Raw genomic sequence first — 21,908 nt, 5'->3', positions numbered from 1 at the left:
TGAAAATACGAAAATTGAGAGAAACATTGAATTTAATTCAGCACAGTATACAGGTACCTGATTTAACATTAAAAAAGGGGGGAACAGTTACTTACAGTCTTTTTGTGGTTTTATAGTCAAAATCATGAAAGATATGAAACACATAACACTCTTGGACAACATCAAACGAGAATTTAACCAAAAATTGGACAAATCGGAAACAGACTGCTGTGATCACACATATGTAATAAGTAAAATTGAATTGTGTTTTGATCTACCGAAATGACATTGACGTTCAATATTAATAATTCGTTCAAGTTATTTTTCCTTTTATTTTGTTGATGAGATAGTAATAGGCTGTATTCAAACTATCAATATCTGTTCTCCTGTTAATGGATTTTTTATCCTGTTTTATAGAGATCATCTCATGTAGTAACCTCTTTTTTAAAATTTTTTGGTGTCCTAATATTTTTATTGAGTCGATGTTAAAATCGAAAGAATGGAGTGTATTTGATACATGTTCTGCTAAAGCTGTGTTGTTGTCTTTTTTCTTTTTTAGAGGGTTGAGTATGTTGAGGGAATCTCTTTCATGCTCGGAGATTCTGTCTTTAAGATACCGACCTGTTTGTCCTACATATGTAGACTGACAATCCTTGCAACAAATCTTGTAGATCACATTACTCAATAATTCTTTTGGAGTTGTACTTTTTATTTTTGTGAAAAGCTTTCTGATAAAATATTTCTTCTTATCTGCTCAGATAAACCTTCAACGTAAGTCAGGGCGTAAAATTTTTTGTTTTCAATCATATTGTCTTCTTGAATTTGTTCTCGATTTTCTCTGTCAATAATTTTTTCTATGATTTTGGTGGGATAATCATTTTTCTGTAAAATAGTATTTTCAATTTGGAATTTGTCTATGCATTGTAATATGCAGATATTAATGTGATTTTTATTCATTTGTTGTACTGGATGTATTGTCCCATTGCATGTTCCAACACATTTTATTTATAAGTGTTATTAATTAAAAAATCTTGTAATTCATTTTAGAGCCCTAAAGAAGATTTTAGAATAAAATCGAAACATGTCGGCAATGGTCTGAGAAGTGGTTTTTATTCCAACAACCTGACCCTGTTAAGCGAATTGGTTATCAATAACAAAGGTCTCAAACCAAACTCGTTCTCTGCACCACTGTAATCGTTGCCGTCGATGCTCAACCGTAAGAAGTAACATAAGATGGGGTCAATAATGCTGCAGTCCAAAAGACCTTATACAGCGGTAGACCGTTCGAACAGTTACAGTGTGGCCTAGTTCTCCCAACCACTCATCAGTCAAAGATAGAGTTGTCGCAAATCAGTCTCTAATGACCATAAGTCTTAGACGCCGATCTTGAACTTCATTTGTGCCTCGTCGACGTCTGGTGCCTACTCTTCTTCGATTTTGGGCATTATCAAACCACACTTGACAACATCTCATAACAGTTGTTGGATTTGTTCCTACGGTTAGCGATTTCTCGAAATTACAACCCCGCCTCGAGTAAACCAATAATTGGACCTCTTTCAAATTCACTTAGCTAGCGATACATTCCGCATACCCGTTGCAAAATTCAAAAAATTTGCAAAAAACGACTACAATATTCAAGTAACAAAAAAATGTTTATTTTAAAAAACCTTCACGATTTTTTTTTCCAAATTTTAATTATTCACTCCTTGCTATACTATCTATGTTTTACCAAAAAAAAATTTCAAATTTGAACAGCTCTTTCTGGGTGTTGCAGTTTCTTTGTCAGTTGGTATATTTTGCCCATTGACAAATTATTATCATCACATCAATATCTTGATTTTTTTTTCTGTTTACAGATTTTCTTCATAACGCCGGAGTAGTCTACCGTGACCTGAAACCTGAAAATATCCTGCTTGACTCCGAAAGAAACGTCCAATTAACCGACTTCGGTCTGTCCAAGTGGCTGAAGAACGGATCAACAACGACAACCATCTGCGGAACTCCACAATACATGGGTATGCACTAAGAAATCCCATTTCAAATACCAAAGATTATAAATCGTTTCGAAGTGATACGAGGCAGATAGAATCACTCTCGTGCAATTGTGACCTGGACGTGAACAATAATATCATCCTGATGAATGTGATATATTTTAAATAAGTGACCGTTATTATTAGCTGCAATTCGATTCTCAGGGATAACAAAGATAACTGTGATTTTTGAACTATTCAATAATACGAACGAAGTAGATAAAAATATATTATGCGATCCGTTTCTTGACAGAAGATTATCGGAACGGAACGTCAAAATGAATGCTAGAAGTCAGACTTTCGAACTTACCCTGAAAGGTAGTCAAACGTACGATGCTGTTTCTAGCCTATTTCACACCATACTGCTACATCGTACCCTCGGTAAATTCGAGTACTACGAGGGTACCAATAGGTATAAGATGGGGAGCATAGGGTACACTGACGTTAAGTGCGACTTTATCGACCTCCATTACGTTTGTTGCTCGTCCTCGGCTCTGCTTGGTCTAGTGAACGGGGAAATCCTCAAATTCTCGAACGCGATCCACGAGAGTGAGAACAACGGCTATAACACTGGCCAGATCAGCCTGGAATTCTTCGAGAGGCGACCTCAGAAATGGCCGCTGTACTCCGACTGCGTCCCTTGGGAAGTATGGACAGTAAGGTTAGATTTAGTGTCGGTGAATCTCGATAGATGGGGCGAGTATCGTGAGAAAGTTGGACAGGCGATAAGTGATAAGATTATCCATATAACGGATATCATGAACAGGCACGAAAATTACATACCGGTCGTTTCGAACCGCAGCGATTTGGAATACGTTTTCAATACTGGCCTGCCGGATGTTCAGCCTTATCTCTTCAAGTTTGATTACTCCGTTAACGGACCGTCCTCTGCAGTTAGTATGGGTTCGACTGTGCGCAAGCTTCTCAGAGAAACATTTTCGTTTTAGATCTGTCGAAAATTATCAATGACATAAACGTTTTTCAGCACTGGTCAGGTTTTCACATCACAGAAATGAGATAGGGTTCATCGGAACTCTCGTCAACTTATTTTCAAGAATTTTGTTTACCCTAGTTGGTTATTAGTTCCGCAAATTATTCATTTGGTACAAATTGGATGAAAATTTTTCATTGCGCTCTTATAAATATGAAGTAGGACATTTTTAAGTTTGAGGTATCAGTCATGCCTTCAGTTGATTTTTATTTAGTTGACAGTGTGAAAAGGTAATGTTATTATCTTCTAAAAATGAAGAATATCAATAGAAATATCCACATGATTAGGTATATTTCTTTTTTAATTCATTCACGTGTGAGCATTTTTTTGAATCCTACAAGAGGAAAATGATGGAGGGAATTTTCAAACATTCTTGCTATAAACGTGGAAACATAAAATAAACAATTAAATCCCTTTGTCAATTTGAGTTTGCATGAAATAATTGATAAAAATTACGGATTTGCGTGAAAACTATCAAAACAAAAACATGATATGGAAGATTTCGAATTTGGCAATATACGAGTTGATTTTGAAAATTATACGTACACCGTATATTCCGTATTTTAACAGTTGGTCGTTTCCTCTTCTATATCACTTTTTCAATCTCACGAAGTCAATTTTCATTTGACACAGAAAGAGCTTATGTCCTCATCCAAATTTCCACATAGGAGTTCCTAATCAATTCGTAAGATATTCATTGAAATCAGATTTTGGAAATATAGGAATTTCGCGTTCTACAAATTTTTTCCAACAATCAGTTTGTTTTCAAAAATTTTTACACTTGATTTAATACTACACTCAGCATACCTACAAAAATGGTAAAAAAGTGCAAAGAATTGAATTAACTTTGTTATTACACAGGAAATGTATATACAAATTTTGTTTTTTAGTTTCGATAGATGTTATTGTAATAAATTTCTCCTAGATCTTCAAGTTATTGTTTGCCCGTATGTTACAATTCAAAGCATATTTGAATCTTTGATTCAAACTGTTAATTTCTCATAAAAGATTTTCAAACTAGTCATAAGCTTGCTTATCCGCGCATAGATTAAATGGAAAATTCAAAACCTTCAGTTTGCCTTTTAGCATCACCTGGAAATCTTAATTTTTTTAAAATATTTTAGTTCAGAATCACATTTTGCGTTCCTTTACTGCTTTATCCACATAATATTTATTTGAAGTAAGACAATCCTATTATGTTCCAATATATAAAATATATATACAAATTCAAATTGAATATAGTACAAAGTACTGTTATCAGTAAAGTAAGGTGATATTAATGAGAATTGTTTGGGGTGTGTATGATCATAACAGACTTTGTACAATGTGAAAATAAATTTTATTTATGGTATAATGTTTGTGTTTGTTTTTGTGAATGTTGGTCCAATAGATTTTCTGGATAGTAGTATTTAATTATAGGCGTATAGATTTGAACTATTCATGTTTTTTAAGTATGGTGATTGGTTGTGATGACCTTATTTTGTATTCATTGTTATGTAAGCATGAGTTGAACTAAACCCCTTGATTTTCTCACAGAATATAGTGAAATGACAAATAAATCTTTGTACAATATATGGTGAAAGAGATTTCACATATTATATACTTACTAGTTTCTTATATTTATTTCGAATGGTGAACAAGGTGGGTGAATTTTGATGTACTGTGGCAGAAAGCTGATAAATAGCTGCCACACAATTTTTGATCACTTTTTTTTTGGGAAATATTGAAGCTGCAAACGTTCAGCTTGCCAGCTATTTCGGGTAATTTTTGAATGTGAACAAGCTCATTTTTTTCGGAAAGCTGCAGTACTAAAAATCGTTTGCCCACCCTGTAATTATGAGTAGTCATTCTGAAATTTTCATTGTGATATATTTTGAGCACCACAAAGCATAAAACAAAATTCTATGAATAACGCACGTTAAATAATACATCGTGAAAATATGTACATATTCAAAACGGATAATGTTAAATATTGTAAATACTTGTGAATAGTTTCCAGTTTATTATTAAATGTGATGTCAAATTAATGAGAAAAAAATAAATTTATCTATCTATTTTGTTTTCTTTTTCTGGGACTAGCAACTCTGCTATTCTGGTTCAATAATATGTTCTAAAATATACTCAAGACGAAAAAAGATTTAAGTGTTGGAGGTTTCTGGTTCTGTCTTAGAATTTTTTATACAGTTTAGGACAATTCTCGCAGTGGATTGTGAATACTGGCATAGAATATAATATTGACTTCACTTTGAGTATAGCTGTGTAGAATTCAGTTAGTTTTAAAGTTCTTTCGATGAAAAAGTTTTTGGACGGTCATTACAGGTAAGTTATTTTGTTGCAGCACCCGAAATATTGGAGTACAAACCATATGGACATGCGGTAGACTGGTGGAGCTTGGGCGTTCTCACTTGTATCATGTTGACATCTAAGGTAAGCCGAGCAAAGGAATTGGTTATGGGTTTGAGTGAACGCGCCAACAGTTATCTTTTAGTGTTGACTTTTAGAATATATCAGTGCTACCAATTTCGAGATCGAAGAAATACTAAACATCTCATCACAGGTGAAGGTTTTTCATTTTTTCCAAAGATGCAGATTTTCAGTATGCTCTTTTCATTACATAAACTTCTTATGGCCGTATGCACCGTTTGATTGAACGAGGTTTAAGCACTAAAAACGACGTTTAGGCGTAGAATCTCCATAGAAAAAAAAGACGTTTTGAGAATTAATCTCGTTTAATGAAACGGTGCATATGGCCATAACAATTTTATAAACGTCTTCTGCTTCATCGTGCTTGTCAACGATTGTTATAAAGATCAAAAGATCTGAGACATAAATAGGGAAATTCATCTGAAGGAGATGCTCAAAATTATGTCAAGGCATTTGACTATTTGACCACTCGTCCTAGATCTGTAAAGGTGTTCTCATATAATAGTAGATGAATCAATGAAAAAGTATCAAAAATGAACTTAAACGTATTTCTGACAAGTTGACGGTATCAAAATGTTTCATGTTGTTCATCATATTCTATATTGATGGCATATCTAAATGTTCTAGGTCGGTTAGGAAATCTCTGATTAATGTGAGGTTATTCAGTGTTAGCTCGAAAAAGATTATAGAGATGTTTAGTTCTGGAAACACATGATCAACGTTACAAATTGGCGTATGCATCGGGCATACACTTCAGTAGTTCTTTCTTTGGATCTCTTGAATGAAAATCATGAAAGAAATAAAGGTGTTCACATTAAAAGTATGAAGTATGGGATTAAGGTATGGAGAAAAGAAATTGATGGGTTAGGAGTGATATAATACCGAAATTGAAAGGAAATCACTTGATAAAATGCCAACGCATTAAAGGTTTGAGTACCTACATTAAACAGTCCTACCAAGATGCAGGGTCCTTTATTATTTATTTATATAAAGGTCCGCTTCGACGACTGGGTCATTATAGCGGTTTCAATAGAACAGTAAGGTACATAAAAATCAGTAAATTTGATGAAGAAAAATCATTACACAAAGGAAAAAAATAAAACTTATATATGAAATCCGGATGTACGTTTTCTTACCTAAAGGAGATTAGGATTGTTCTTCAAACTTTATCTTTATCTTAATTCTCTCTTTTTCAACTAAGTCAAGTGTAAAATGGTTCAACATGTTGGTGTTTTTTATTGAAGCTTAAAAATTTGTATTAATTATATTGATCGTCCTTATACTCTCAGAATGTCTCAGGCTTCTGAGTAATTTTCTCTTTTATAACTTTTGTGATATTTTAAAATTAGTAATAACTGATAGGTGTTGAAATAATTTGTTTTTCGAAAGGAAAAATGCTGTTCATTATGGCATGGCCCAACAGGCTAATCTTTCTTCAGGTAGAGAAATTTGGCACAAAATACCTTTCACAGCAATTTAACCTTTACATAGTTTTAGAGGTCTAATGAATTTTTATTGAATAATTTTTTACGTTGCATATTCATATTTATTTCACAGATAAATTTCTGTTTTTATTCAGAACATTTATTTTTTTATGAGAATCTATATTATCCTTGTTTAAATATTTTTGTTTTGTTATTGTATATTTATTGTTTTCATAATTTTTTCTTTATTATTCTTCTCTGAAAACTTATCATATATAACATAGATCTATGGAAGGTGACCCGACTAAAATCCTGCGGGGAGGGGGCGAATTTTGCTCTACGCCACTGGCCAGATGAGAATCAATTTTTTCGTAATATTACTTAATTGCTTGAGCTCCACAAGATAAAAATATTGTCATCAGTGGGTCAGCAACCTCATTTTTTTATGAGTTTTTCTGTATATACGTGAATAAGATGCTACTGTGATACCTAGTGCATGGTTAAATAACTCATGTGATTCAGTGTTACTTTAATTATGAATTTTCATCAAGTATATACTTGGCCACATCAATTCAGGTTCTTCACATAATTAAGATAATTTTTCGTTTGGAATTTTGTTTAGTTCTAGAGCCCATCAGTTTGAGGTACTATCTATATTCTTACCCTTCATGGCTATGCATGTATGCATAAAGACTTGAAGAAATGGAACAAAAACAGAAAATATGTATCAAACTTTATTCAATGGTTCAAATACATAAATTAATTCTTTAAATTACTTGTATAATCTAAAATTGTGACGTACTTATCAACCTAGTTGGCAAAGTCGGTTATGTATGAAATGATGTATAAAGTCCTTCATTGAGCGATGATGACACTATTTCACAACGAAAAACAATAATTGTTGACCACCCTGTCGACAGCAACACGCACTCCACCATAAGGAATTCGAGCACAATATAAATAAAAATCGATGGATCGAGGTCTGGTTAACCAGATGTTCACGTATTTTAAGTGCTTTGGAACAAAAGGGCAAGCAAACCTCCTTCAGTCTGTGGAACTTGTATAGTTGGAGAATTCCTAGAAATTTCAAGAACTTGATGCACTGGTGATGGGTAATTTTTCTGTTGTTACTACTTCGGTTTTCTTCTCTTCAGTTTTACTTTCTTCGATCGATTTGGCTGTTGCCTTTGGTTCTTCAGCTTTTGGTTTTTCTTCCACTATGGGTTTTTCTTCTAGTTTAGGTTTTTCTTCTACTTTAGGTTCTTCTACTTTAGGTTCAGCAGGTTTAGATTCTAAAGCAACTGGTGCTTCGGGTAAAGTTTCCTTTTCAATTTTCTTGTCTTCTCCTTCGCTGATGGATTTTACTGAGGGAACTATTTCCTTAGGTTTGACTGATGGGATTTCTTCTGGTTTCTTTTCCTCGGTCTGTACTTCTTGGACTGATTTAGCTTTGGGCAATTCGATAGGTTTTGCCTCTTCAGCTTTGATTGCTTCGGGTTTTTTCTCCTCCTGTTTGATTTCTTCGACTTTGTTGTCTTCTGGTTTTTCAACAAGTTCCTCCTTCTTTTCAGGGAGAGCTTTCTCCTTTTCAGCGATTTTCTCAGTGGTAGGAACTACGAGTTTATCTTCCAATTTCTCAGCTGATTTCAGTTGGGGCACAGCCTCTTCAGCTACAGGGGCAGCTTCGACTTTTTGCTCACTTGGTGCAGCTTCTTCGGCTTTGGCTGGTTCAGCTGGGGTATCTTTTTTCAAGGCTGGAAGGGCTAGTGGTTTCTCAATTTCAGCTGGTGCTTCTTCTTTTTTGTCAGCGGGGATTTCTACAGGTGCGCTAGATTTGAGTGTAGGCAGTGGTTCTGAAGCGACTACAGTTTCAACTTTTTCCTGGGGCTTTTCTGTTGGTTTTGTTTTCTCTTCTATTGGTAGAGATTTCAAAGCGATTGGTGTTTCTTTTTTCTCTTCTTCTGGTTTTTCTACTTTAGGGGCTTCGTCTTTTGTTGGTGCTGCGGATTTGGCTTCGGCAATTGGGGAAGGTTCTTGGGGTTTGGGCTGTTCTTTCGCTTCTTCCTTAACTTCTTTCTTTTCGACGGCGGGCTTCAATGTGGAAGCAGGGATGCCATCTTGCATCACACCTTCTTCGCTGCTTTCGCTGGATTTGTCCTGTTTGTTTTCGTCCTTGGGTTTTTCGATTTCGGCGGATTTTTCTGCGCTTTCTGACGACGAGGATTCCTCTGAGTCGTGCACGTGACCGGGTACTCCATGGGGGGCGTCGTGGACCACTTGATCTTCAGCTTTGGCCACCGAGGAGTAATCGGTGATGACGAGAGGGACCTCCTGGTTTTTTACGTCGGTTTCTGCGACTGGGTATGCCAATGCACCAGCTATCAATAGGAAAATCCCGGCTGCGATCTTCATTCTGAAAGAAAAAAATTGGGTGAATTATAATGTTTTCGTGGTACATCATGTTGATTAAAATCCGCCCCATTATTGGAAAGACTCACTTCTTTCTTGAGAGGAATTTTATGGTGATTTGTATTTTCTTCAAAAATTATTCAGATGATGGTACGTCAAAAATTTTTGTAGTTGTCAAGAATGACAACAGCAATGGCATATTTGGCGGGATTATAGTCTATATTATACAGGGTGTACATAAATTAATGCGAAAGACTTTTGGATTTGATTTCTTGATCAAATTCAGTAGGATTATTTCATATACATAAATGTTTTTCAAAATCAACTTTCAAGCAGGGGCGTTTCCAGACAATTGTCTTAGGGTAATTTCAAAAGAAAATGTATTGCACAAACATAAAAAAACACCATAAAAATATAAGCTGAAAAAATTCTTAAGAGGGGTAATTTTTTAATAAAAAAGAGGAAACTTTTGAAACATCAACCAAATTCCTAAAATTCGTCAACTTTTGTGGAGCAGTATACATTTCATTCTGTAAAATCTAGAGGAGTATGGAATCGAGTATGGACCCTTCAACTTTCAACTTAAAAAAATGCATGAAAATATCTATATATCGTATCTTTGTATTTAGTCATTTCTTTATTTTTTTAATTCGATTAAATATCAGTGATAATTTGGTTTCATAGTACTCAGTGAAAAAGAGACTGCCCGTAATGCATATAATCTTCTCAATTGGTCCAGAATAAATCCTGAGGTCAATAAACGGGTTCCCTTAAGGGTCAGATTGAACGTATCAACAACTATTGAAATAATTGTCGAATATTTTCGGGTACGCTGCCTATTCATGAGATTTCTAGAAGGCTAAGATTAGATAATGACAGGAAACATTTAAAATGAGCGATCTTTATCGCGATAGTAAATAAGTATCCTTCGCCGCTAGCGGTATTCAGTTGTTTGTTAATTTTTTTTTTACCGTTTTGTTGTGCCATCTTCATCCTGCAAGGCCTATTGATGGATACAAGTTATGAATGAGTGTAACTGGTCATTATCCAATTTATTTTAACCAGAGGACATCGCCGTTATAGCCGCGAGATGCACTGGGATGCATTCAATATTATTCGTGACTTGGGATGTAAATCGGGATTTTTAATGGCTGTTTCTACATACAACCGTTTTGGGTTTTGAATGAATTATCTATATCTGAAATGCTAATTTGACTCATTGATTGTGAGCTTAGGCTGAGTGATAAATAAGTGTGTACATTAATTGACTATTTTTTCTTTTTCAAATCTTCGAAATTAATTTCACGCTTAAAACAAAACATCCAAAGACTGTTATCGGTGGTGTTTCAGACTTTTTTGACAGAAAATTCCAATGGTTCTGTGTTATAACTATCAATAATCAAAAAGACTAATACCCACTTGAAGGAACGTCAATTATAATTTAATGCTCCATTAAAATTTTTATCCAGCATTATTCTTCTCGAAAATGACATTTAGAAATTTCAATGGACGTTACTGCAAATTGGCCTAAAAACGCATAGATACTTACTGAAAAGCAATTTTGAATTTCATTTTTAGAAACCAGAAAACACAGAAATGAAATTGACATTCTATGGGAGCGAGAGGGCAATCAAAAAATTTTTGGTAGTGTTTCTTTATAATGTTAGCCTACTAGATAAATTTAAGTTCGAAGATAATTCCAACCTATACTACTCACTCTATCTATCTGTTGATGAATTTCTTTCTTTACTTTAAGGAAGACATTACAGGAGACCTTATTTATTCCATATGAATCAAGCTATCAAAAATTAATTTTTCATGGATTGGGTGAGGTCTTTCTTCCCTTTATTCCTGTCCGTTTTGTGGTTTACAAAAAAAAAATTAAATATTGCTTTTTAGATGTCAAAGAGCTGTATCTAAGCAGTGTCTGCTCATATAAACTCAATTAATAGTTAACAAATATACAAAAACTTCCTGAGCGTAACCGTTCAAAAATGTCAATGCCACTTTATAATTTGACGTATAGTACATGGTACCTATAAATGGCAGTAAATGGAGTAAATTGCAAATACCAAATATGTTTTTGTATTTCATTTACACATTCAAACTACAATATTTCAAATAGTGCCCATCCCTGTACATGGGATGCATTTGTCAGTCAAGAAAGATATAATGAAGCCAATCAAATCAATCTTTTATAAAACAGCTAGATTTGTCTTGTCAATTATTGTGTATAGTACCCAAGTACTCATGAAAGCTATCCCAAATTCATTGTCAGATGATCTCGAATGATTCGAATCCTTTCAAACTGCGCCTCTGGTTATGCCAAAACGAAAATGAACGTTACTCTCCTGGTCGTTGATACCAAAACGGGCGAATCGAACAGAAATAAAAACAACGAAAAGACAGATATGGCCAGATAGTAAAAAAGAACAAAACGAAGATCTACTACACACCAGAGATATGCATTTAGGCTGTTCACCTAACCGGTTCTCTGATTCTATGATGCCACTCTTCTCCCGCTAGAGCCTCAACCGAGAGGTTTTTGTCTCTTTTTCTTTCCCCACATGAATTATATAAAAGGAGGATAAAAGCAAGACCGTGCCCGAGTTGAATTACCTCTGTGTCTCGGATGTGTCTTTACGCCATTTCTTTATAGCGTCGATTTGTATCAGTAATTATCTAGGTACGTTAGACGCACGATCGTATTGAAAAATAAAAGTGCAAGAACAAGTTCATAGTCTCTAATGGCTGATCTATTACGTTATAAAATGTCTGAACGGAAGTTTCCCTTGAATTATTCATCGCGCATCCTTATAATGGGCTTTGATACTTCTGATTGCAGCAGAAAATGCAAGTGCAGCCATGAATATTTAGCAGTAGGTATATACGCATCGCTATATTTTACCGCACTGAGGGATTCTTAGAAATGGCTTATATAGACGATGGAAAAAATTCCTCCACTTCTTTTTCTTACCATTACTTCAATAGGGATGCTCGATAATAATATACACAGAAACTTCTTGAAAATAACTGTTTAAAAATGACAATGACAGTTGACAAAATGGTTGACAGTTGACGTATAGTCGAATGTTCATTTAAATTGACATAGTAGTCGCCATTTTGGTTACGATCAATAAGTTCCTCTTTCTATCAGTCTGTCCTTATCATTGAACTGTCTATCTATATCTATAAGACTAACTATTACTAATTCTTTTACACTTATTTTATTGGCCCAGAACCTTTTTGCGGTTTAAGAAATGTACCTACAAGAAAGGGTTTCAGGAGAAGGAAAAGAACGAAAGAGAATGACTCTGGGAGAATATTCCTAGACTGGACACTGCAAAAAGTCCTTGGGAACTGCCAGAAAAATAGGATCAAGTATCTGGATCTTAGCAAAAATATGTTACACTTCCCAACTGGATTCCTTATACAGGGCATTTTAACCTCAGGAAGCACCTTATGAGAATGGGTCTAGCAGATTACCCTGGTGACAGGGTAATCCTGGCTGGCCATTGCTAGCCAACGTATGATTTTTTGACCATTAAAAGTGTTGTATTTGCGAAATCCAGAAAACAGTGCTGTCCCCATAAAAACACATTTTTTCTTTTTTATCAGAATTCACTTGCACAAATATTTTAACAGTAGATTTTTGAGGTCAAAATAAACACTTTTTTTATACTATTTTTTTCAATTTGGCCCTGATAAAAAGATATAGGCCCAGTTGCAGGAAAGTCCATTAAGATTTGATGCCCTATCAAAATTTAAAACTGTCATTTTTGAAGGGGAAAATGGAGGATTAAGATTTCAATGAAGTATTAAATTTTAATGGACTTTCCTGCAACTGGACGATAGCCGTTTTAAGTTTTCTAATGAGCTGTGCATTTTCTTCAGAATAACTAGCTGAATCTGTTACAGTACACATCTATGGATCTTTTGAACAGAGTACAGAGTTGTATTATGCCAAAATACCCAATTTTACAAATTTCACAGATAATTTTTAATTTTTGAACTTCAAATTACTTGAAAACAGCGCATTATACGAGAAAATATGAAGAATACTTTTATTCTACAAAACGTTCAAATATTTATTAGATAGCGTTCAACTAAGTCTCAAGATTTAAGTTCTTTGAATTTTTGGTATTTTTATGATAAGTAATGGTCATAATGAGAGAACTGGAAGGCCAGGGTGATATCTTGTATTCAAAAAAGATTCATCAAATGAATGAAAAACTAATTTCCGAAATTCATAAAATTCGATAAAACCGTTTGTGAGATAGAACTAAAAATAATTTTTTTTTCATGAATTTTCAACAGCCTGTATATTTTAAACCGAGTCGATTCGGAAAAAATGGTAAGGGAAAAAAGTGTTTCTTTTGATCTCAAGAATTTACTGTTATAATATTTGTACAAGTCAAAGACCCTGTTTTAATTAAGTAGCTCAGATAAACTGTTGTAATTTCTTTCAAAATTGAGATACCGCAATGAGTAAAACAGGAAATGTTAAGAAAAGATGATACAACCTCTGAGTTTCCATAAACGTTCTCGTCTGTCAAAGATTCCCTCCATAGGGTGTGCTGAATAGAAGCTTACTTCTCATTCAGTTGTTCACCCCTGTATATAACAAGAAACCAAGTAACTGAAGAAAGCATCTGAGCAGTGATGTTACGGAAGAATCAAGCTACAATTTGAAGAAGAATTGCTGAAATCGGCCAAAGGGTTCAAGAGAAAATGAACAACAAACTTCGTTGAGTGCGGAGACTTCAACGCTCGGTTAAGAGCAAGGCGTTATGAGTAGACAATTTAGGATGCCCTGTACATATGACATTAATAACGATTCAAATAATCATCTTTCTACGGGTAAATGACTCCGTTGCTCTTGTACAACTGTTAATCTCGGATTCCGCGGTTCATATTGAAATTATCGACAATCTGTAAGTGACGCAACGCTAACTTACGATTATTATTATTATTGAATCGAATACCTGAGAGCGATGCTGAAAGAAGGTCGGTCGCTTTAAACTTGAACAAATGAAAGTTCATTCCTATTCATGAGATCTCGGTTCACAGGGCCGTTCCATCTGTTCTGCGTTTTTCTCCTAAGAAACTGCGTTGTTTGTTAGAGGAATTGTTGCGTTCGTTTTCGTTATTGTATATTTCCTCATTTCAGGTTCGAATGGAAATTTATGGCACCAGATCGCGCTGTATGGGTTCGACCTTCCCCCGTTTGTTTGGTTTCTGTATTATTGAAATATTTTTTCATAAAGGTAACAAATAATTAGACGCATAATGCGTGAGAGGTTTGATGAAAAAAATCTCATTTCAATGATATATTATTCAAATTAATTTCTGGTGGTAGTTTTAAACGATGAATTTCAGGAAAAATAGCCTTTTTTTATGCAAAATTTTTGAATTCCCTTCATTTTCGTTTGATACGAATGCGTAATTTAATGAATGAAACGTAATGCAAAAATTCATATCTTTCAAATAATATTATTCTGTGGAAAACGCTCGAACTCTAAAACAGTACAGGTGGTCTGAAAAACACTGCTATTTTTCGAAAATGGCCATCATCAGGGAACACAGAAATTATGACAATTGGAGTATTTCGAAATCAGTATTTCATGCAGATTTAAAAATTGGTTTTTTTCATTGGAAAAAGCAGTGTGGTGTCGTGTTTCACCGCTTTCTACAGGGTGAGTCTTTGACTCGTACAAATATTTTAACAGTAGACTCTTGAGGTCAAAAGAAAAACTGTTTTCCTATATAATTTTCTCCGATTCGGCCCTGATAAAAAGATATAGCCCTTTTTAGAGCTGTGCCATCCCTGGAAAACCAAAATTATCTTCAGAATAACTAGCTAAATCTGTGACACTACATATCTGTGGGTCTTTCAAACAGAGTTGTATTCAGCCAAAGTACCCAATTTTTCAAATTTCACATTTTAATTTTTGAACATCCAATTACTCGAAAACGGCTCATTGTACAAGAAGATATAAAAAATACTTTTATTTTGAAAACGTTCAAATATTCATTGTATAGCGTCCAACTCAGCTTCAAGGGTTGAGTTCATTGAAATGTTGCTATTTTTATGGTGCGTAATGCTCATAATTAAAAAACTGGAAGACGTGGGTGATATCTTGTGTTCGTAAAAGATTCATCAAATGAATGAAAAACTATTTTCCGAAATTTTTTTCATTCGATGCAACCGCTTGTGAGAGAGAACTAACAATAATTTTTTTTCATGGTTTTTCAACAGCCTGTATCTGTTAAAGGGAGCCGATTCGAAAAAAAATGGTAAAGGTAAAAAGTGTTTCTTTTGATCTAAAACATTTGTACGAGTCAAAGACTCACCTTGTATAAAGTCAAGAATAGTTTTTGCTTTTGCACTAATCAGAGTCGATTTCGCCAACCTTTGAATCATCCTCCTAGCCAAACATTTTCAATAGTTATCGACCAATCGATTCAGCCTGTATATTAGTGTTTATGATGATCTTGCCTTCAAATCATATCTAACTACTTACGCCAAAAAATTGCATTTTTAAAACTTAATCAAACGAAAAATGTTGGTTAGAAATCTCCAATTCTTCTTAAGGGAAAATAAACTCATTTTTTGTGGAGAGCAGGATGTTAGGAAACCTAAACAATAGTCTCTTGATGATCGATGATATTGATGTAATCAAAGTATGAAAACAAATACATATTCTATACTATAGTTACTCAGATCGGAAAGGTCTTTGAAATGATTTATTTTTCAACTCATATTCTTTTTTCGCCTTGGAACGTTAGGGGTTGAATTGTCTATCAAACGACACAAAAATAATGCAAAGGTTGAATGAGAGTCTCTCTGAAATATTCAAAATGGAAGGGCTTTCCTTAAATTGGTCCAAAAAATAAATTTTTTTCAATTCAACATTTAAATTTGTTCACATCACTATATTAACATTTTTAAATGTACCACTAAACTTGATTCTTTAAGAGCTACTACCACCCTACCCCAATTAATTCACGTTTTTTCCCCTTCCATTGAAAATTGTCAAAATATGTATTAATTACGAATAATTTCTGTCGACATCAACAGCAGGCAACAAATTGAAGACCAGCGACCTATAGCTTGTAGAAATTCAGTCCATTATGAAATAACCGAACATCAATCGGTTACGAATAATCGCAAGAAGCTCTTTCTCCATACTGGAGCCTCTTCCAAGGTCTCTAGACGACTAAAAACAACAAATCTGTCAAAGATAATTGACCGTTGGGTCAAGATCAACAACTACCGTTTGGTTGCAATTCCTCCAGTCCGAAAATTTCTCCGCACCGAGAAAAGTTGAGTTCATCGTAAAAGTCCAAAATCGATTTCAGCCAGAGACCTAGAAATTTTTTAAGTTTTTCGAATAGGAGGAAGAACCTTGAATCTAATCCGTCGACGAAGGAAATGTCTGTACTAGGAAATAGAGAATTATTCAATTCAGTTCCTAGTGGCAAGGATTTTAAGTGAGCCAGCGTTGTTTGACTCAAATAATGACGGAAATCTGGAATTAGGAAGAATTGATTTTACGTGACGGTTTAGATTTGACTCATTATTGTTATGCTGAGTCTTCGGAATGGTGCTAGAACTCAAGTTATGGCTATTGTTACTCCCCATAAAATTTCAAACCAGAACTTTGCAAATTTCAAACAAAATCTGAATTATTTGAGCGCTATCTGTGGAACTGGTTCGGACATAAGAATGTTTTTTCGAGATTTTTGAAAATTTTTGATGATATAATTTCAAGGATACTTTGCACAAGTGTATAAGTACCTACTTTTCTTCAACTTCAAGTGAATGTATAGAGTGAATAAAATAAAATAAGGAACAAAATCAAACAAAGTAGGCAGAACACAACACTAAGAAATCACATAAAATTTGTAATAAGAAAAAAAACAGAAGATGTTCAACTTTCGTCTTTTTGTCTTATTTTCTATTTTTTGGAAACTGAAGGTGATTAGATGTGTTTTCGACAATGACAATTCTTCTTTTTCTAACCTTTCACTCAGGAAATTCTGCATTGAAGTTGATAGATGATAAAATTATTTTGGGCTGCATGATGTTGCTCAAAAGATCCAGAGGTTTCAAGATTGGTTTTATTGATTGTTTTATTTTAGTTGCTTATTTTGTTTCGTTGGTAGTTTGAACTCATTAATGAGAAACTTGTGAAATTATTCATTACATTTACTAATTTTGTTACATTCAGGGTGTTTTAAAAGGTGAGGTTTTTTTTTGACAGAAGGTGGAACTCATCAAAATAAGTCGTTTAACCAGAAATTGTCTATATAAAATATCCAAGATGGCTGAGATACAACAAGTAGGAGTTCGACAAAATTTCATTGAATTTCAAGTACGGGACTGTGGAAGCTGACTCCGGCATCACAAAAACGAAACAAAACATAAACATATGGCTGGACAATGAATGGTTCAGTACCAAGTTCATCCGATTAGATGAATCAGGTCACTTTTGAGAGAATCATAATTATTGTATAGTGCAATTTAGGGTGGAAAAAAATGTAGGAAATCGAGGCAGTTTCTTGAAAGTGCTTATGTTAGTTATGTTGAAAAAGTGCTATGATATTTCTCCATTTCATCCCATTTTTACGACGATTGTTGGAATGTTCGAACAAGAAGTTTGATATGCCCTTTGTGAAAAAATTCGTGAATAATTAAGAAGAATTTTATTGGTGAGATTTTGAAGTATTATTCTATTTTTTACACTTGTGTCCTAAGTATCTTCTGTCAGTTGGTATCGAAATGAGCCATTTCTAAAAAAAAATAATGACAACAATTCGGCGATCCATTTCATAACCATGTAAATATCGAACGAGCCAATATCCTTAACGAAACCACAATAATTTTTTCACACTGCTTTTCGATAATTCAGCTAACAAACGGTCTAAGGTCGTATTAGGATCTATTTCAGTAATCATTTTCAATTTTTTTTTTCAACTTTGCCATTTTGAAAGTTTTGTATAGGTGATTTTTGGTGAAACGTTTCATTTTGACCAGTTTTACCATCTGTTGAAAAAAAAGCCTCACCTTCAAATACACCCTGTATACGCCAATTTCGTGAGCACCATAGATGTTTGGAGGGTTTTGAGGCAAATCGTAAAGATCTATCTTCTTGGTTATACTAGTTGAAAAATAGTAAAATTGCATTATGAATTTGATGTAACTAAAGCTTGCATCAGACGACATCGTTCTGCTATGACCTCCAAAGGTAAGATGATGTATAGTCAAGATGAATACCGAAGCAGATCGAAAATAACCGCATAGAATTTGTCACGATGGTGAAAACGCAATTTAAAATATGAATCGAGGTGATTAGCTTATTTATCGTACAATTTTCGTATTAGGACATCGTAATCCAGAGAGGTTCGCGGTTGCATTGTTACCAACAGCACTGATAATAAATGCATATAATAATAATAACAACCGTGGGCTTATAATTGTCGCAAATCATGTCGCTTCGGAATGTCTGTAGAAGGTGGTCGGATATTTATCGGCGGTATGTTTTTATATAACGCGAATGTGCGTATTATTTCTTTTGACATTTACTAACATTATTGTGAATTCTTCTCGCCTTTCGAATATGCAAATGAATGAGATATTCCTAAACCAGAATGTTGCATTATTCTCCCATTTAGATCTCATTTGAGAATGATTACCCGATAGTATGGAACACAGAAAAAAATCACGATTTGGGATATGAAGATTCGAAAAAATTCTTGCGTCTGTCGTCCAGAATTTTTTTCAAGTGTTAGTGGAGGTAGTTCGATGGAATTTGCTGTGAATTCGAAATAACCAAATGAAAATTCATCTAAATATAGTGACTCCTTATTGACTACTTTTTTTTTTATGGAAAGTGCATAATTCTTCAAATATATTATCCTGCTACCCTCCAAAGCTTCTATAAGACTCATTGTATTGTATTATAAGTACTGCGGATCGAGTAACACATCATCAAAGGTTATAAAAAAATTGTATTCACAATATACAGGGTGAGACTTTAACTCGTACAAATATTTTAACAGTTGAGTTCTTGAGAAACACTTTCTGCCTTTACCATTTTTTCCGAATTGGCTCGGTTTAAAAGATACAGGCTCTTGAAAAACCATAAAAAAATTAATTTTAGTTCTGCCTCACAAACGGTTTTATCGAATGATATGAATTACGGAATATTTTTCATTTATTTGGTGAATTGTTTTCGAGCACAAGATATTACCCACGTCTTCCAGTTTTCTCATTATGACCATTACGTACCATAATAATATAAAAAATTCAAAAACCCTACTCTTGAAACTAAGTTGGACTCCATCTAATGAATATATGAACGTTTTGTAGAATAAAAGTGTTCTTCATATTTTCTCGTACAATGCGCCATTTTCGGCTAATTTGATGTTCAAAAACGAAAAATATATGTGATTTTCGGAAAATTGGGTACTTTGGCTGAATGCAACTTTTTTTTAAAGATCCGCAGAGGTTTAGTGTCACAGATTTAACTAGTTATTCTTAAGGTAATTTTGTTTTTCCAGGGGTGGTATAGCTCATTATGAAAACTCAAAATGGCTATATCTTTTTGTCAAATATTGTACGAGTCAAAGACTCACCCTGTATATCTGTAAATACATATTCAAAAAGGATAAAGAATATCACTGCATATGTTCGAGAATATTCAGATAATATTTATACAGGTTGTAAATGAATAGTTGATTCCTTGTCAAAATTCTTTTTTATGTTTTCGAAACCATCTATTTACAACCTGTATATCATATCAGCAGAATCGCAACCCAAAAATATTTTATATATCACGAAAAATCGCAAAATAAATATCATCTTTGATTCACATAATTTTGGAATAGCCACGAAGACAGGGCAATTTTATATTCGATAATCAAATTGATGATTTCCTTTAATTTGGTGTACTCGGTATTGAACGGTCCATTGTTCGAAAAAAAGAGATCGTTACATTGGAATTGATTTAATTTGTCAAATTAAAATAAGTGCTTCAGGAAGTTGTTATTAGAATTATTCAATTAAAGGATGGACAGAAAGGAAAAAGAACACAGATTTTAAACGAAGTGGATAAGATTTCTTTACGTTGATTAAGTTTGAACACCATTTTTTCAAGAAACTTTTTCTCTTTCGTTTTAGCTTCAGCTTGAAACTGTCAGAAAATATTGAGTGAAAAAAATTCCTTATTGTGGGTACCTTTGATTTGTTTTTTCTTCGAACTGAATGAAATGAAACATGATCGAATTCGAAGGACCAAAAAAAATTCACCCTATCTATTTCTTCTATTTATAGCTGAACATTGAGGCGATGGAAGGAATTGAATCATAAAATTAATAGGGACAAAGCAAGTTCACTACTAGAAATCTGCATAGGTTTCAGATTAACTGACGATTAGTGGCATAGTCTAAGAGGAAAAAAATGGAAATTCTAAATGACGCATGTTATTGGTCCATTAAGATAAAAATAATCTAGATATGATTGAAAATCCTGAAAGAAACTCGATCTATTTTCGAATCGATCTTATCTTCATTCTTTTGAATTGTATAGCATTTCGTATTTATAATTCATTTTCTGATAGGTACCTATGTTTAGGAAAATTTATCGAGAAATAAGTGATGTTTTGCTTGACGCAAACAAAGCTTATATGTACCTGTTGAATTTACTGATGCAAAAAGCATTATGTCAACATAAAATATCAGAAGGAGTCTCAAAGAAAGAATTCTTTGAAGTGTTAATTCAACTGTTAAATCAGTTCTATGAATATGATGAAATTTTAATTGGAGTTGATCGGATTAGTTAGAATATTTTAATTTTGAAATTAACTCTTTTTGTCTAGAGATTTTTTCATTCCCCACCAAACCTAACAGTGTAAATTTTTGATTATTGAATTATGTAAAGTTTATTTTTTTTTAATCAAAATGCTAGGGTTAAAAATGGATATATTCACTAGGGTGACCTACCTGAAATGTATGAAAACGAAACTTGAGTGTTGAATAAAACCGGGTATTCTTGAAAAATACCTAAATCACTGCACTTGACGAACAATCTACCAACAGAGTTTGCAGAACTTTGCTACCTATCCGTTTATATAAGCATTGCCCCCTCTCTCAAGAAAAGACGATCCTAATCGCTCTGCTTCGAGCAGGAGAAGCCGTCTAGATGTCTCATTTTTTATCTCTTCTGTTTTTTGAAGTTATTCGTTATTCCCTTGGTACTTGGAGTGGTTGTACCGATGCCACAATGATGATTTTGATGGTGTGCAACTATTCGAAAATTGCGAGAAATCGTCTTATGTTAGAAAAAAAATTCAGGAGATGCGGCAATTTATGGGGTATAATTGGAGTTAAGTGGGATAACTACAGTGGTATGCGATGATCCTGCTTTGTAGTTCGAGGGTTCTTGTGCGAAAATTTGTGCGTATTTCTGGCCTAAGGCAATTTTTATTGTTTGTATTTCACTAAAAATTATCCAGGGTGAGTCAGAGTGAGAATGGGATAAACTTCGACCTTCGTAGTGAGATTCTTTTTTAATATGGGGCGAGAAGTTCTCACATGTATCCATGCATCCCCTCTAGGAGTCAGGCGAATTCTTATATTATTAAAATA

The 21,908-nt window shown here is 33.9% G+C and overlaps 3 protein-coding genes across 4 annotated transcripts in view; 2 read left to right on the top strand and 1 right to left on the bottom strand.

Moving 5' to 3' along the window:
* The window catches only part of LOC123318020 (serine/threonine-protein kinase S6KL), an 87,546-nt gene that overhangs the window by 21,810 nt on the left and 43,828 nt on the right, over positions 1 to 21,908 (top strand). Inside the window, exons 6-7 of the mRNA XM_044904683.1 lie at positions 1,836 to 1,994; positions 5,339 to 5,427. Of these exons, the coding sequence (XP_044760618.1) occupies positions 1,836 to 1,994; positions 5,339 to 5,427 (248 nt within the window). The remainder of the gene's footprint in view (positions 1 to 1,835; positions 1,995 to 5,338; positions 5,428 to 21,908) is intronic.
* On the top strand, positions 2,001 to 5,055 carry LOC123318022 (autophagy-related protein 101). The gene has a single exon (XM_044904685.1). The coding sequence runs from the start codon at positions 2,288 to 2,290 to the stop codon at positions 2,954 to 2,956; it is 669 nt and encodes a 222-aa protein (XP_044760620.1). The 5' UTR covers positions 2,001 to 2,287; the 3' UTR covers positions 2,957 to 5,055.
* On the bottom strand, positions 7,570 to 21,398 carry LOC123318019 (neurofilament heavy polypeptide-like). 2 transcript variants are annotated; one of them, XM_044904681.1, is made up of 2 exons: positions 21,264 to 21,398; positions 7,570 to 9,261 (listed from the first exon to the last, which is right to left on the bottom strand). In XM_044904681.1, the coding sequence occupies exon 2, from the start codon at positions 9,258 to 9,260 to the stop codon at positions 7,935 to 7,937; it is 1,326 nt and encodes a 441-aa protein (XP_044760616.1). In that variant the 5' UTR covers position 9,261; positions 21,264 to 21,398; the 3' UTR covers positions 7,570 to 7,934. The 2 variants fall into 2 exon arrangements, with proteins under 2 accessions (XP_044760616.1, XP_044760617.1); XM_044904682.1 differs by lacking the exon at positions 21,264 to 21,398 and adding an exon at positions 9,347 to 9,418.

Source organism: Coccinella septempunctata, chromosome 7, assembly GCF_907165205.1.
Source record: "Coccinella septempunctata chromosome 7, icCocSept1.1, whole genome shotgun sequence".
Lineage (NCBI taxonomy): Eukaryota > Metazoa > Arthropoda > Insecta > Coleoptera > Coccinellidae > Coccinella > Coccinella septempunctata.
This window is presented reverse-complemented; position numbering and strand designations above follow the sequence as displayed.